At 42.7% G+C, this 16,724-nt stretch overlaps 1 protein-coding gene across 1 annotated transcript in view; it reads left to right on the plus strand.

Moving 5' to 3' along the window:
• Window positions 1–13,404, plus strand: part of prkx (protein kinase X-linked) — a 35,902-nt gene extending 22,498 nt beyond the window's left edge. The window contains exons 5-8 of the mRNA XM_004564117.5: window positions 4,800–4,895; window positions 6,729–6,786; window positions 10,594–10,671; window positions 11,508–13,404. Coding sequence (XP_004564174.1) covers window positions 4,800–4,895; window positions 6,729–6,786; window positions 10,594–10,671; window positions 11,508–11,633 — 358 coding nt within the window. The 3' untranslated portion in view covers window positions 11,634–13,404. The remainder of the gene's footprint in view (window positions 1–4,799; window positions 4,896–6,728; window positions 6,787–10,593; window positions 10,672–11,507) is intronic.
• The last annotated feature ends 3,320 nt before the right edge of the window (window positions 13,405–16,724 follow it).

Consider the following 16,724-nt stretch of genomic DNA (forward strand, 5'->3'; position numbering starts at 1 on the left):
CGGCAGATAGAGGAGGTGGCTGCCATCCAGAATCCTACCAGAGGCTGGACAAAGCTGGACTGAAAGACAGCACAGAGCACTAATCATGGCAGCACAGGAACAAGCTCTGAGTACAAGATCCATAGAGGCTGGGGTCTATACACCAGGCAAGACCCCAGGTGTGTAAAGATGCCCCTGAGACAGTCCAGCATGGTGCTGGGTGTCATCACTGATTTGTGGAATCGATTCGATTTGAATCAGGAAATTTTGCCTCAGACAGCCAGAAATATTGTAATCCTGATCACAGCACACATCCATATTTTTATATATCAAAACAAAGCTGACGCTTGTGAGACTTCATCACAGGTGTGAGCATCACAGCAGATCAAAGTAACTGAGGATAAAACAGAAAAACATGAAGCAGATTTTTCTGGCCTGACTTTGTAAAGCAGACAACCTTAAAAATATTCTGCAGTAGAACGAAAACGAAAGAAAACCATGAATCAACATGTGAACATGACCTGATGCTGCTGAAGTGAAGCAGAGTTACAGGGTTGATTACAGACTAGAGATGGACCGATCCGATATTACGTATCGGTATCGGTCCGATACTGACCTAAATTACTGGATCGGATATCGGAGAAAAATAAAAAATGTAATCCGATCCATTAAATATCACGAAAGCACCTCAGAAAACTTGCAACACGCCGTAACTCACCTCAGAACGTTAGCATGTCGGAGCAGTATGCATCACGTGATAGAGCGGCTGTGGCATGCGGGACCTGTCGGTGGTCTGGATAGCATGTGGAGCTTCGCTAGCAACCCGGCATTTCATCTCCGACAAAGTTATCCCGAGAGAAGTAAAGCAAGTGTGTAAGTCCATCTCTGAATGTTTGTAAAGCATTCCTGCATTAAGCTTAACAAACGATATATGGAGCGACTGCCTCTCCTGCTGCTACTTCAATCATGAAACTGCTTAACGATCAGCTGATCGGCTTTTCTGTCTCGAGTCCGTGTCTCTTGTTTGTTTTTGGTCCACTTTGCACCAGAAAGAGGAAACCAGCGGCTGAACAACAGCAGCACGTTTAAGCTTGATCAGCTGTTGTTAGAATGTATTTATTATTACTTTCTACTCGAGGATCTTTTTCTACGTAGCTGACGCTGGTAACTGTGCAGGGGCGGATCTAGCAAAGTTTAGCCAGGGGGGCCGATAGGGCATTAACAGGGAAAAGGGGGCACAAAGACATACTTTTCTTTCTTATTCTCATTTAAAATGTCGAGCTTTTAATAAAAAATTATCTGACACCCAAAGTTTTAATTTGATGTAAAATGAATAGAAGTCCATTACTGTATATAGTAACTATTAAGTCTAATATATAGTATACCCTAGTAAGGTATAGTACTTTTTCCTTTGGGAAGGTACCATCTGTGCAGTCTGCAATTTTGTTGAAGAAAGATGTTGAATCTATTTAATATTTCTTGAAAAATAATTGATTTCTGTGTATTTTGTTTCACACTACATCAAATTAAGGTTGATTACGTCGATTAAGCATCATGAGGTGGAGCGTGAGGGGTGGTTCCCTATTTTTTATTTATTTATTTTTGTTGTTGCTGGGAGTTGGAACCCTATTAGTTAGGCTGCTTAATATTTATGCTAAGTACTCTTTAAAATACCAGAATAGGGAGGATGGTGTAGGTTTAAGTTTATTAGATTGATCAGTGTTGCTGAACTATGAAATATTTTTTTTGCATACAGGTATAACAGAATAGCTTTAGTGTAGTTGTTGTTTTAAACTTGAGTATGAACTTATACAAAATGCAGCAAGATATTAAAAAACAGTTTTGTTGATTAAAACACACTATATCGGATTCATATCGGTATCGGCAGATATCCAAATTTATGATATCGGTATCGGACATAAAAAAGTGGTATCGTGCCATCTCTATTACAGACACGGCGTTTTGCATAATTTTAAGAAGTTTTAATTTGATTAGTGTTGAACGGCAGAAATGAGGCTCTGTTGTCGGAAGTAAAACAAAGCAGCGGCTGACAGCGCTGGTGCTCAGACTGGTGCGTAACGAGCAAGTGAATAATGCAGAGAGAGAGGTGCAGGAAGTGGTGTGGTGGAAGCAAAACAGCAAAAGTCAGAGTGAATCCATGACGATGTTTATGTGAAGCTTAGTTTGGATCTTCTTTGGCTGCTGGTTCAGTCAATATTGTTTGGAGAGAGATCAAACCTGCAGCTTCAGAATCAGCACAAAAACAGACGTGAACACAAAGCTCGACCCGCCGACACATCAGGATCAGCGAGCTGTCGGCTTTCAGCCCGGACCGTGTCCGTGCCGTCGGCGAGAAAGTCACATCTCACTGATCCTGATCCGTCAGCGGATCGAGCTTTGTGTTCACGTCTCTGTGCAGAGTCCGTGTTCCTGCTCTGATTCACTGTTTCAGCTGTTTGGTGGTTGTTGAAATTTTGTGAGGTTTCACCTGAGATTCTGGCGTTTCGGCCAAAATAAATTTATATTTAAAAATCGATTCAGGATTTTGATGAATCGATATCACGTTATCCAAGCTAGAATCTATTTTAATCGATAAATCGATCATCAAAACCCTGCCCTACTCCAGCACATAACAGCAGGGTGCAAGATGCCAGCAGGCAGGGCGTGCAGGGAGCATCATATCCAAGTGGCCGGCATAGTGTACAGGAACATCTGTGCCGAATGCAGCCTGGACGTCCCGAGGTCAAAATGAGAGACGCCCCCAAGGGTGGTGGAGAATGACCGAGCTAAGATCCTGTGGGACTGTGTGCAGAGACTCCCAAACTAGGCGAGCGGCTCCAGCAGATCCCGGGAACAACATCGGAGATCTGTGTCCAGAAGAGCGCAGTCCTGGGAACAGCTAAGATACTGCGCAGGACCCTCAAGCTCCCGGGGCGAGCCGGGAATTTTATTTTTCATTCAAAAGCCAAATTATGTCAAAATGCCAATGAACAAAAAAAGGATATTTACCGTAATTGTCGGGCTATAAGCCGCTACTTTTTGCACAAGCTTTGAACCCTGCGGCTTTTAGTCAGGTGCGGCTTTTCTATGGATTGTCCATGATTTTTGTGATATCGTAAGACGATTTGTTTTGTTTGTTCCGCTGTTGTACGGCACTACGTTGCCTGGTGGAAGGATCGGGGTTCAAGAGTGGTATGTTGGTCACATGTCCATCCGCCAGGCAACATAGTGCCGTACAAGTAGCGCGAAAAACAAACTTCACAGTAGCGCTACGCGTTCAGCGGGAGGCGTGGATGACGAGCGGCGATAAACTTGCGAAAAGCAAGTTATGCTCAACTCCACCGGTGGAATCTGACAGCGTGGAAAAGTGCGAAAACATCCACGATCACCAACGGATTTTGAAGGGCTGGACTGCTGCATGATGGAGAGGAGGACACCGCCACGGCCCTTCAGAGGGTGTTCGACTCTGACACTGACAACGAAGATTTCTTTGGTTTTGAAAGTGACAACGAAGGAAAGAAGCGGAGAGTGGATGACGAAGCCATCCTGAGCCTGTTCGTATCCGACACTGGAGGAGAGGACTTTGGTGGTTTTAGAGCGCAGGAAGATGGTGGTGAATGACTGACTTTTCTTCTTGTTAAAGCCGTGTCGCTGCACCTGAGCCTAAAAGGTAGTCCGAATCTATTTTTCTGGTGTGCTATAGGTTACTGTTATGTACTACATTTGTTACTCATTTATGAAGCACAGCACATGTGCAAATATGTACCCATAACTTGTTTTTCAAAATATTAATAAAAGGGGTGTGTCTCCAAACAGCCATCTCTTTCCTGACAATTCCCTTTGTGCATATTCTCTTACATATGATAAGTCAACATTGAAACACCTGCGGCTTTTGGTCAGGTGCGGCTAATGTATGTACAAAACAGGATTTTCCCCTGATTTTAGCTTGTGCGGCTAATATTCAGGTGCGCTTTGTAGTCCGGGAAATACGGTAATGAGAAGATTGTCATTCTACTAATCTACAGAAAATCATATACATATGTAGTATGTGTATATTGGCTTCAAACAACCAGTACATGTGTGTGTAACCGTGTAGGTCCTCAGTCATCCAGGTCATGTCGTCTAAGGAGCTTGGAAAGAAAGCAGCTGGACTCCTTTAAGTTGCTTGAAGACGTCTTTAGAACTGAAGAAGCTTGTCTTTGGAGTGCAGCATAGTCGTGTGTGAAGCTTGATCTTCACACAGGGTAAATGGATGTTGGACGCACTGCAGTCAGGCCTTTGCTGTTTTGAGGTGGATGACTTGCATTCTCAATCTGACCTAAATTCCTCAGCTGTGACAGCATCAGTTTCAGAGAAACTGCAGCTCCCACAGGCCCCACATCCAACCGTTTTATGGCTGCAACTTTTCACTGGGAACACAAGCAGGGTGTGACAAACTGTGTTATTATGTGCCTCGCTGCTCCGTGTGCAATGTCTTTAGAGGCAGCTGCCATTATGTAATTTGTGGGTAATGACTTGTCCAGGCCAAAAGAAGAATTGAGAGCTGGGAAAGCATTCAGTGGATGGATGGTAGAGGGCGCGTACACACACAGACACACACACAATCATCAGCTGTGGACAAAGACTGCACTGTCTGCACCAGAATGGTGACCCCTCACATGTTCGTTCATAGGTTTAAGTGACTCGGGTGAGCGCGAGCCTTTTAGCTCCTGCCTCTGTTACCTGTTCCTTGCATCATGATCCTGAATTGTGATTGTGTGTCAGTGTGTGTCTGTAGCTTCAGATGAGCAGGCTGGGCTGACGTTTCTGTCTTTCCACAGGTATCCACCTTTCTTTGATGACAATCCATTTGGAATCTATCAGAAGATTCTGGCTGCAAAACTGGAATTCCCACGTCATCTGGATTTCTATGTCAAGTAAGATGTGGGCATCATGCAGGGGATCAGACACACAACCCAGCAATCGGTCTGCCAATGTTGGTCTTTATCGTTAACCACAGGAGTGGCTGTGAATGTTATTTAGGTAGAACAGGCCATCTAGTTGGAAGGTTGGCTGTTTCATTCCTTGTCAGTATGTCGAGGTGTCCTGTGATGCTTCTGTCAGAGTGAAAGCAGAAAGAAACACTGCATGAATGTGTTTACAGTGGAAAACATCTGTACAGTGAGACTTTGCTAAGAACACAGACATTGTGGAAACAATTGTAATTTATGAAACACTAGAAACTGGAGTAGGTTGTGATTGCTGACAGTAAACCCATCAAACGCTGTGACTCCTGGAGCAGAAGTGTTCATCGCTCAGGAGGGCTCGTTTCATTTAAACTTTAGAAATGTCTTTAAACTTTATCGTAACATAGAAACATGTTGACTCGTTGTGTGTACCTTAGGAATTGTCGTGCACAGTCGTGCTCCAGTGAACGCATCGGGAGCAACCCCGGGTTAGCATCCTTCCCTTTGGCACGCAGACTGGAGCTGCCACAGGTCGACTCACACCCGCTCTGATTAGAAGGCCACCTCCTCCACCTCCTGACCCACAACCACCCCAATATGTACTTCAGTACTTATTGGATATGCAGATATATGCATGATGGTGGTACAGCTGCTCAAAAAAGGCCTGCAGGTGGACCTGTTTGCAGGATGTGGCCAGTCGTATCCCAACTGAGGCTGACTGACACACTAACATGACTCAGTGTAAAACTTCAAACGGCTGTTGGGGCCGTTTCCTGAGGGTCCCTGTGGTTAAAGAGGCACTTTGGGTGGATCTGCAGTCACTGATGACACACCTGGCCTTTTTAGACTGGTTCCCCACCCAGTGCACAACACCCATCACAACAGCCTGAGGAGCAGGAATGATTACAGGCACTCTGGGTGGGAGTGTGTGTCACTAAGTTCTAATGCAGTGACTGTGGAGAGGTCACAGCTTCCACTGATAATTCAGCAAAGTCACAGCTTCCCACTCTTAAGCCATCTATCTAGCAGCCAACAGAGGAAGGGATTTTTAATATTCCCACAATTATGAATATCTTTCTTACACAGTCCACACCACAGTGTCCCATCCATCAAACTGTGACAGGCCGCACAGAGGGACACCCGCCGTCTCTCCAGCAGCTGCTGTTGAATGTAGACAAGCAGACAGACTGGAGAAATGTCCCAGCACAAGAGGAAACGAGTATTATGAGCTGCTACCTTAGGACTTGTTAAATGGACTGATTCTTATAGAGCGCTTCTCTACTCTCCCGGAGTGCTCAAAGCGCTCTATGCAACACGCCACATTCACCCAGTCACACCACCGCTATACTGAGTGCTTTCTAACCACACTCACACACACTCACACTCCGATGGATGCATCGGAGAGCAGCTTGGGGTTGGTATCTTGTCCAAGGATACTTGGCCTGCAGACTGGAGGAGCCTGGGATCGAACCTCCAACCTTCCGATCAGTAGGTGACCTGCTCCGCCTCCTGAGCTACAGCCACCTGTGAGAGAAAACCTGTGGATGTTTATATCACATGTTCTGATTTATAGTCTGATGAAGGTGTTGCTGAAAAATGTTCTCAGTTGCTTCAGTTGGAGATTGTCAGATGGACACACCTCACTTTGTCACCTGTAATAGGCCGTCAGTCACCCTTTAATGAGGAGATATTTGTCATTGTGACAGCGCTGGAAAGACATGAGTGGTTGTGTCCCACAGAGACAGTGCTGTACAACTATACTGTGAAGCTGTGGATTCACTGACTTTTCCTTTGTCTCCTCAGAGACCTCATAAAGAAGTTTCTCGTGATTGACCGAGCCAGACGGCTAGGCAACATGAAGGTGAGTTAGTTTGATTTGCTGCCTCCTGTAACCACGTGGTACCGTATGTCTTACTCTGAGTAGGCAGTTGATGACTAGCACAAGCCCGTGGTCCGGCTGGAGCACCGTAATCCTGAAGAAATAGACTTATGCAGAAGGGTTTTTGGAGTTATTGTGGTTTTTCAGTACATGTGTAATACGTCTGAATTATAATGTAAATATTCTCCAGTGAGAGCAGCCGCTTCACTCTTCTGAAGAACGTCAAGTTGGAGACATTTATTTCAGACAGAAGTATGGAGAGTTCTGAGGACAAAGACAGAGTTTCAAACATACGTAGGTTTGATGTGTAGGTATGAAACGCTCCATAGACCAACAATCATTTGAAATTCTTTTTTTTCTTATACTACACGAGTGTTAATAGAGGGCGGCTCTTTTTTATGCTCACAGATTTTAAAACAGATGGATGCAATTTACAGTTATGGTTTTAAAAGCCATTCTGCTTAATGAGCGCCAGCTCGTTTCAGAGAAATGTCCAGTTTGTTACAGTCAGTTACCCAGGATTGTATTACTGTGCATTTGAGCTGCTGCATTGATGACTTATTTGAAATTGGTCACTCTCCGTTGGGTGACCAGACTTCCCGCTCTCTCTTGGATGTTTTTTCTGTTCCTTTGTTTGGGATTTTTCCAGCTCACAACAACGTCCAGGAAGTTCTGGAGTAATCTACTCCAGTTTTAGCCGTGTGTTCGTTTAGTTGATCTTCTTTCTGATTTGATGTCCTTCCCGTTCCTCACAGCTGTTTCATTATTGATGGTTCTGGTGGATCCCACTCTGAGACTGGCATGTTTTAATAAATCTCACCATGTGGCAGAAGTGTGTCTGCGTCTTATGACAACAGGAGGTCATGTGACGCATTCATTAGACCTGTTCAACTGCTTGTTAACAGAAATGTCTAATCAGTCAATCAGCTGACTGCAGCCCATGTAGGGGTTGTTTAGATGACCTACTGAAGTTGAAAGAAACATTTAAGAAGCGAAGTGACTTAGTGACTTTGGATGTGGCAGGGTTGTCAGAGCCAGATGGACTTACACCCAGGAAAGTGGTTGGTGCTGCTTTCAAGCTGCATCTAGTAGTTCAAACAAGTGGATTTTCCTTCTGACTTCATTTAGTTGGTTTGATTCTTGGACGTTGCGTGCAAGAGATGTAAACCCTCATGATCAACAGCGTGCTAGTTGTAAGGACGATGTAAAAGCTTGGATACGAGCTCGAGTTCCTCAAACCTGGTCGTCTGCTGTGCTCCTGAACTGTTAGCCTGTAAATTAGTGACCTTTGGGTTTCTCATTAACTTCTAAAAGCTTAAGAACTCATGAGTTCAAGTCGGGGTGTTGAGGCATTCATATGTCCGTAACAAATTTGAATACCAACAATAGTTTTTAATAACCTGACCACGACCAATTAAGCCTTCGCAGCAGCCACGATGAAGAACATGAACACAGCAGAAGAATATGTTCCTCCTCTTTTCTAATGAGTCCTTGATAGAATTACAGGCTGTATTGTGTCCAAGTTTAGTAGCAGGGTTCGTACGGGTGCTTGAAATCCTTGAAAATGCTTGAATTTTAGTGTTGTCTTTTCAAGGTTTGAAAAGTGCTTGAATTTCAGATGTGGTGCTTAAAAGTGCTTGAAAGTGTATATACAAACTATATAGTTGTATGTATAGTTTTCAGGGTTTTTATCGGTTTCCAGCGTTATTTTGTTATCGTTTTTATCGTTAACTCGGTTTTCCTGGGTCTTTTCACGTGTGTTATGAAGAAATCTTCTTTTTTTCAGTACCGGTACTACTTTTATTTTGTTGTATTTATCCGCGACGCCTTAAAGGCCGGTCCATGAAAATATTGTTGGGCATAAACCGGTCCGTGGCGCAAAAAAGGTTGGAGACCGCTGCGCTAACATACCTGTTGGTCACTGTTTTAATGAGTGTTTGATGGAAAACGACAGTCGCATGATAGGTGAGTCCTAGTAAATCATTTTCCAGTACGTGTACGTTACACATGCTATTTTTTAAAATTATGATTATTATTTTGCTAACTGTCAAACTCGCTGGGGAAATGATTGAAATGCACTGAGTGTGACGCAGTATGGCAGCGCAGTGCAGATCTCCATTCAAACTGAAGTGTGTCAGTGAACATCAGTGAAGTCAGTGTTTCACTGTGAGCTGCTCTCAGTGAAACAGCTGCCTCTCTGAGCTCTGTGATTAACGCCACATAATTCCACACATGATGATATTGACTGTGGCTGCCAGTATTCCTCAGCCTCATCGCTCATTAACAGAACGCAGATTTTGATGTTGGGAGGTTGAACAGTGCACTAGAATAATGACACACTGAGAGTTTTTCTTTCAAAGAAACTGATGAACTACTTTTGTCCAAAAAATGATACGTTTGTCAAGTAAACATTAAAGTCCCCAATAATCCTGGTCAATGATGGATAAACTTTTTTCTTATATTTTTGCTACTGATTTGACAATTTTGTTCTTGAACAATGTTTTCAAATTAAAAGCCTCACAATGTGTTTTTACATCCATCTTAAGTTGACAAATTGAGCTGTGTGATATTAAAAACCAGTCTTAAGCTCAGGGACAAATCAAATGCTGATTACCTGCTCCTGCTCTTTGTTGAGTCGAGACATCAGCCGACACTGCCGACCAGCTGTAGCCTCGTCTGGGTCAGTGCACTCGCACGGCTTCACCTCACTCACGCAGACACATGCGCTGAGGAAGTCAAGTAGATCAAATTTCAGTTGAGTGCAGTCTGCACAGAGCAGCAGCAGGAGCTCTGATTGGTCAAATGTGGCATATTAGTGGGAGATGAGTATTGTTCCTGGCCTATCAGAGTTCCTGCTGGTGCACTTTTGGAGTTTATTTCAATTTTCTGATCCAAAAAACCCCATGGGTGATGGTGTGTTTTTCTGAAAAAAAGAGAAATAAATGAGGTTCTGCTGGAGGTTTGTTTCTGTAATCATGACCTCGGTGTAGACTTGGCTGTAGCTCAGGTAGAGCCAGTCACCTGCTAATCGGACATTTGGTGGGTCGACCCCAGTTTGTTCCAGTCTACGTGCCGAATATTATCTCCGAGCAAGATGGTAACCCCGAGTTGCTGCGATGCCTCCAGTGGAGTGTGAATGTTGGACTGAAGGAGCGTGGAAAAAAGTGATTGTGTGAATGGATGAATAAGGCAAGTTGTATAAAGCGCTTTGACTGCTCACAGTAGAAAAGTGCCGCTGATTTACCGTTTCCCTTTGACAATGTGTAGTCCTATGTTTTCATTTCAAAACTTTAATAATGCCCGACTTTATCTGAATATTCAATGTGTGGATTAATAATAACGTCATCCTTTTGTGATTGTAGTGCACTTCAAAACTCTATAAAGATTTAAAAATCAGGAGCCATGAATGTGAGACGTTTCCCCAGGAAATTCCATCATTTGTAATAAAGTAACTGTAACATTTTACTTTGTTACAACTGCTGGAATTTCCTGGGTGCAACAAAATGTTACAGTTACTGTAGAATAGATTAGAATGCCTTTGTTGTCACTATACAGTTGTACAATGAGATACAGAGCATCTCCTGTATCGGGGCGAGGTTGCTTTAGCATTTTTCTGTCATCATTATTTAAACATTGCACTTTGCATTTACTCTGGTTTTCTTTGAACAATATTTCAGGCGACTGAACATTAAAGAGTGACAAATATACAAAAAACTGTGAAGTGAGGAAAGGGGGCAAATACATATTCCCAACACTGTGTGTACATACACATCGTGCTGTCTGTTTCAGAATGGAGCCGACGACGTGAAAAAGCACCGATGGTTTAAAACTATTGACTGGGAGGCCGTTCCTCTGAGGAAACTAAAGGTGGGTTTGATTCGGTGTATTTTTCACCTGTTCAGCTACATTCACATCAGGATGGTAAAAAATCTGCTTACATTTTGGACATTAGAATCATTTTCACAATTTTGCTTTTGTGCACGAGTACACCGATGGTTTCGAATGATGCAATAATGCTGTGATTGAATTGTAGACTTTCATTTAAGGACTTTCACATTGCAGACATTCCTGTTTTCTTCAGTTTCTACAGGTGCATAGAGTAATTGGACGTTTTTGCTCTATTTCTTAATTATTCAATGGCGAATGCTTTGATGATGATGATGTCTTTGCATTTGCAAACTGTTTGCAATCCAAAGAGATCTCGGTGGAAAAACCAAAGCTACGGGACACATGGTGAAAACTGCTCGATCGACTGTCGGGTTCGGTGTTTACAGACGAAATGCTGTGGTGAGCTCAGTAACTACAGAATTCAGGGAAAACCCACGCAAAGAGAAAAAATGTTGGCTCAGTTGGCTGAGTGGAGAAGAATGTGGCAATATTCAATCGAGAGGTGGCTTCAGGAATGTAAATACAGAGGATTTCAGTCACGAGGAAACGATAGGAAACAATCCAGCTCTACAGCCTCTGTGTGGCTTCAAGGGACGACACGTCGGAATGAAATGAATAACCCTTTGAACTGAATTTAAGTCTGTGTGTTATCGCGATCTATTTTTGTAGTGCAGAATAGAGAACTGTGTCCCTGTCCGGATGTTTATGGATCAAACTTTGGATGAATTAAGAACACTGCCTGTATGTGACTACTCACTAGCATTGCCCTGCAGGTCCACACCTCCATTTAACATGTTCCTCCTCCTTGTTTCCAGCCTCCTATAGTTCCTAAGGTTTCCCATGAGGGCGACACCTCCAACTTTGATGTTTACCCAGAGGACGACTGGAAAAAAGACCCCCCCGTGGCCGAGAAAGACTTGGAGGTCTTCAAAAACTTCTGATCCCTCAGCCGTGTCTATTTATTAATCGATTGATTTATGTGGATAACTAACAACACACATTGTAAAACTACTATTGCAGGTACTCTGTTGGAGAAAACACTTATTTATCAAATTGGGGGATTTGCATCTTATCTGTAATAATGAACTTCCAAAGGACAGATGCTGTGACGTGTATGTATGAAACTAAAGACATGGTTAGCTTTTTATACTTTTATTTATCTGCTACTTTGAGTTTATTTTATTTTTTGTTTTTATTCTCTGAGCCATTCATATGCAAAAATATCTGGTTCATCTGAAACCAAAAGACTGTTACTTTCTGGGTATAAAACAGAAAAAAAATCAGGTCCTTTTATATAGTCGTGTTTTATAGTTTCTCTCTTTTTAAAATGTTCATGTAGTCATGTTCAATGTGACTGCAGACTGGTACTGTAACAGTCTTCTGATCAGCAGTCATTAATGACTTATTCTATATGTAGTCAGACACTTGGACAGGAAACCAGTAGCACTTGTAAAGAAAGTGCCTTACATCACTGTTTGATGTCTCGCAGCTACACATTTGAATTCTGTGCTGTCAATGGAGTTCAAAGTATAGTGGACGTGGAACGTGAGGTGCTGTTGGAGACAACATACCACTGAACTGTTGTCACATCTAATAATGTAAAGCTGTGTAACATCTCTGCGTTAGGTCTCCACAGCCCAAGGTTTTTGCCATGACTGTAGAGCCACAGCTGCTCTGCAGGCGCTTTGCTGCACCTCACTCATTTTCATTCTTGTTGTCGTATTTTATTTAAAGCCAAGGATGTTATGTAAGAGCCTCATTTAGTGCATCACAGTACAGAGTGAATGTGCAGTTGGTAGGGATACGAATCTAAATTCTCTAGAAGAACCAGTTCCCAGTTATAGTTAGTCTGCCTGCCCATCAACCCTGCTTATCCCCTTGCATTTGCACTACAGTCAGCCGATTTCAGTTCATGCGCCGATGAGGTGGCACAGTTATCTTTATTGCACAAAACCGTGAGAGTGCAGTGGTACAAAGGAAAGTGTGTCAGGACAGAAACAGCTGTTAATGATGTCGCTAACACAACAGCTCTTTGGAGGCGCTTACACAGACAGCACAGCGTGCTAACGCTAAGCTAGCCAAGAACCCAGAGTTAAATGAAAGCATCGTGAATCTGACGCCAGCCCAGCGGTCAGAGCCTGAACATTGACCGGCATCGAAGCCAGCGATGAAGCCTTCATCTCTACCTGTTCATGTTTCTAAAGTAGAGGCACCGTGGCGATCGCTTAAAGTCTCTGTGCTGGTTTTCATCTTTGCTTCGTGTTCATACCTAAATACTAAGACAAGGATCACATGCGTGTCCTCGTCAGGACAGGGATTTGTGTCGGTGTGTGCTGGGACTGTAGCCTCATGTTATTAAATGCTTATAAGATGATAGTTTCAGGTCACAAAGGACTTTCTCCTGGGAACAGTAAACTAAAGCACTTCATTGCTTTTAAGAACGGTGTTCTAATATATTTTTGAGTAATGACCCCAGCACTGATCGCACAGCATGCAATTACTCTGAACGACTATAATGTTGTTGATGTGCTGCTTAGTGAAGGTGATGACTCTAAAAGCGGAGCCAGTGAAAATCAATCGGTGATATTGATCTTATCAGTTCCCATTCTTAGCATTCGTACAGTCAGTATTCATTAGCATTTCTGTGAACTGTTGCTTGCTGAATATCACAACCATATCAACCTTCCAAAATAAACCTTGTTTATCACGGGTTTTGTGCCTCATGCTTCATTATGAGTTGGATCCATCTCATTCTAACTAAAATCAGCACAGCTTTCTTCCCTGCCTCCAGTGCACATCCATAAAAGGATGGGTGGATGGGGTTGGTGAAGAAGCTGAACCCTACCGAACACCTCCAGGATGAACTAGAAGGGATGTTGAACTCTTGTCAAACATCACTGGCTGACTTCAGAAGTGCTGATTCCACTTTGAAAGTTGACCTTTTAGGCTGTTGTGAAAAAAACGTTGAAAGTAGCAGGAGCAACCTGATGGAAGCCATGATGTTTGTTCAGATGGATACGATGATAGAAGGGTTGTATTTTATTATCCACCGTCCGCAGGTTGACTTAAGATTATTTTCCTTTTTTCATTCATCCCTCGTGTCTGTATCCTGTTTTGTAAACATTGTTGAATTATTTTTCCTAATTCGCTGTGCAGATGTTGCTCTGAACACAACCTTACTGGACCTTTGAAACATCCTAGCCTATCAATGCCTTTGACTGGAATTTGTTTTTGATACTTGGCTCCAGCATCAATTCGTCTAAAACACTCTGGGTGGACTGTGTCTCGCTGCAGAAACAATCACCCAATGTCCTTATTACACAGGTTTTCCTCATCCATTTATTTGGATCTAGCTGCAGCCACACTGTCCATAAACAAGTTTTTTTTCTGATTGCTGTTTTTGTTTTTACAACTCAAATTGTTCCAGAGCTTGTGGCACACCCTGAAGACATTTTAAAAACACGTTTTAAAGGTGAAAAGTAGCTCCTGTGAAATGAGTTAGCGAGAGTCATTTGTCAGATAAGGCCAAGATACCCCCTCATGTCCACGTAGGTCTGCAAAAGTCCAGACAGCTAGAAGGATACCAGAATAGTGGAGCTGTTGGCGAGCCATGTATCTCATGATGGTAAGCTTTTCTCGTTGCACTTTTGTGTTATACGGACAAACAAAGCTGCTTTTCTGTCGTAACAGCGACGTTATGTGGTTCAGGACCTTACAGAAGTAGACGAAAGTCCGCTCTTCAAGCTCGCAGATGACTTATTCATTGTTTATCAGTCCAATGTCAGTTGCAGTGGACTCCAGACATTGCAACTCTAAATTAGATAAACTGATAAGAAAATGATTGGATCCAAGTGTCTCGAGCACCTGAGACCTGCTGTCAGGCAGAGAGCACCTGTCCCCTGCGTCACCTGTCCCCTGCGTCACCTGTCCCCTGCGTCACCTGTCCCCTGCGTCACCTGTCCCCTGCAGTTATAAAATGACATGTTTGCTTACATTTATTTATTTAAAATAAATGAGAAATTCTCATTCCTGTGAATAAGTCCTCAAGAGAAGTGGAAACATCAGAGATTTAACTTCAGTGAACTGAAATCTAACTTTAGATCCTTCAGACTCAGGTCACTGCATCTGTAAGACTGCACATAGATCTACTGAAGGTTTTCCAGAACATTATCACACATGGATGAATTCTGAGGTGGACCTTTTAAAGGAGACTCTTAGTGATTCAGTGACAGTCTGTTAGCTATGGATGAATGAAAACCCAAACTCCTGAGCCACATAATAAAGAAGCAGCTCTGTTAGGCCGCTGAAGGGAAGGACCACTGCAAACCAACTCAGAGCTCCCATTCAGTGAATGGTTTGATTAAAGTGATAAGGATCATGTTCTTTGACGGTCCTAGTCAGCAGATCTTAACATGTCCACTTGTTAAACAACACTAAAAGTAGTGTCCACCCTCCGGGACGATGCCAGAAAATTCAAGAATCGGCGACTGCATGCTGTAACCTGGCACCTTACCTTTACCTTTATGGACACGCCTGTGCTGTAATCACCTGAGCTTAAATGTGTTGTTGACATTTGTGTTATTGTCTTGATACTTATCAGAGTGTATGATTGAATTATGCTGTTTATGGGCATCATTTTACAAAGAGCTTTGTGTCCTGTTAAGTAGTTTTTCTAAATAGAAACATCCGCATGCTTTAAAATACCTGAAGTGTCACACTAATCTGTATTCACAGGTTTTTCTCTTTGCTGTACCCCTGCTGCATTTCAAGCTTTGTTTTCTTACCCGACGAGTGTACATGTTCTGTCCAGTCCTGGGACATTGTGTCTTACACAGCAATATATTGTTTAAAATGTCAACCTTTGTCTTGGAAATATGTTTTCTGGTGCAAATATGCATTGTTTTCTACCCAATACGTAGCAATGCCTTTTCATTTCCATGAATTCTAGTTATACCTTTAGCTCTGAAGCCTGAGTGAAGTTTTAAACTGTCGAAACAAGTGGAGTTTATAAAGAAGCATGTTTTGTCCTGCTTGGTTTATTTTACACTCACCTGTGCGGCGTCCTTCAGCCACCCAGCAGCCTCTGAAGGTTAGTCGCCTGCCTGTGTAGTCAAGCAAACCTTTTGCATTCACAAAATGGAAATCTGACATTTGGGAAGTGAAGCCTTCATTGCTGTTTGACGTTTCTCGGGTCCAGGCCTTCATGAAAATACCGTCAGTCCACTCAGGAGACACCAGCATCCATCTAGAACAAAGCAGACAACACAGTCAGTGTTTTCATTTCCAAACCACTGCCACACATACTCCAGTTTGATTTAAAATATTAAATGGAATCGTTTGAACTGAAACTTGATTCTTTATGTTTAATAAGTGTTTTCTTGCCATATTTTTCCTTGGTCCTAACCGTTCCTGCAGTAATATTAATAGGTGCCCATATGCCACAGAAATTGGTCATTGAAACATGTCAGTACATGAAAGTAAACATGGACAAACCAGGAGGATCGTTTGAGCCACAGAAGAGAAATGCAGGGGTTACTTCTACAGACGGGTGCTACTGCATCAGAAGTTTAACTGAGCATCATAACATTAGATTTTTCTTAGTAGTTGGAAAAAACAATTATGTTATAAAACATTATGTCTGGTTAAAGTGTGTGTGAACTTTAAGGATGTGGGATTGTTACATGTGTGAATTTTCTGTTGCAACTTATTACCTGGAAGAGTTTTTCTAAGTAAGACTGATGACAACAGAAATGTTGACAGAACTGCCATTTCTTTTGGTGCTGGGAAGAGTCGAACGCTATAGTCCCCTCATCCTTTCTTCAGGCTGTTCACATTTCGGTGATTCAAGACAAAGTAAAGGAAGCGAGGTACTGCAATTTATTATTATCCCATTCTTACAGAATCTCAGCTGGAGACATTCTAGTGCTACGGCTGGTATGTGTGATGTGTGCACGCTTCTTGTCGGGCATATTTGTCATAGCAGGAACACTGTGATAGTGTAAAGGAAGAAAAGCTCCAGTCTTAATAGAAAT

The sequence above is a fragment of the Maylandia zebra genome, linkage group LG23 (assembly GCF_041146795.1).
Source record: "Maylandia zebra isolate NMK-2024a linkage group LG23, Mzebra_GT3a, whole genome shotgun sequence".
In the NCBI taxonomy this organism is placed as follows: Eukaryota; Metazoa; Chordata; class Actinopteri; order Cichliformes; family Cichlidae; genus Maylandia; species Maylandia zebra.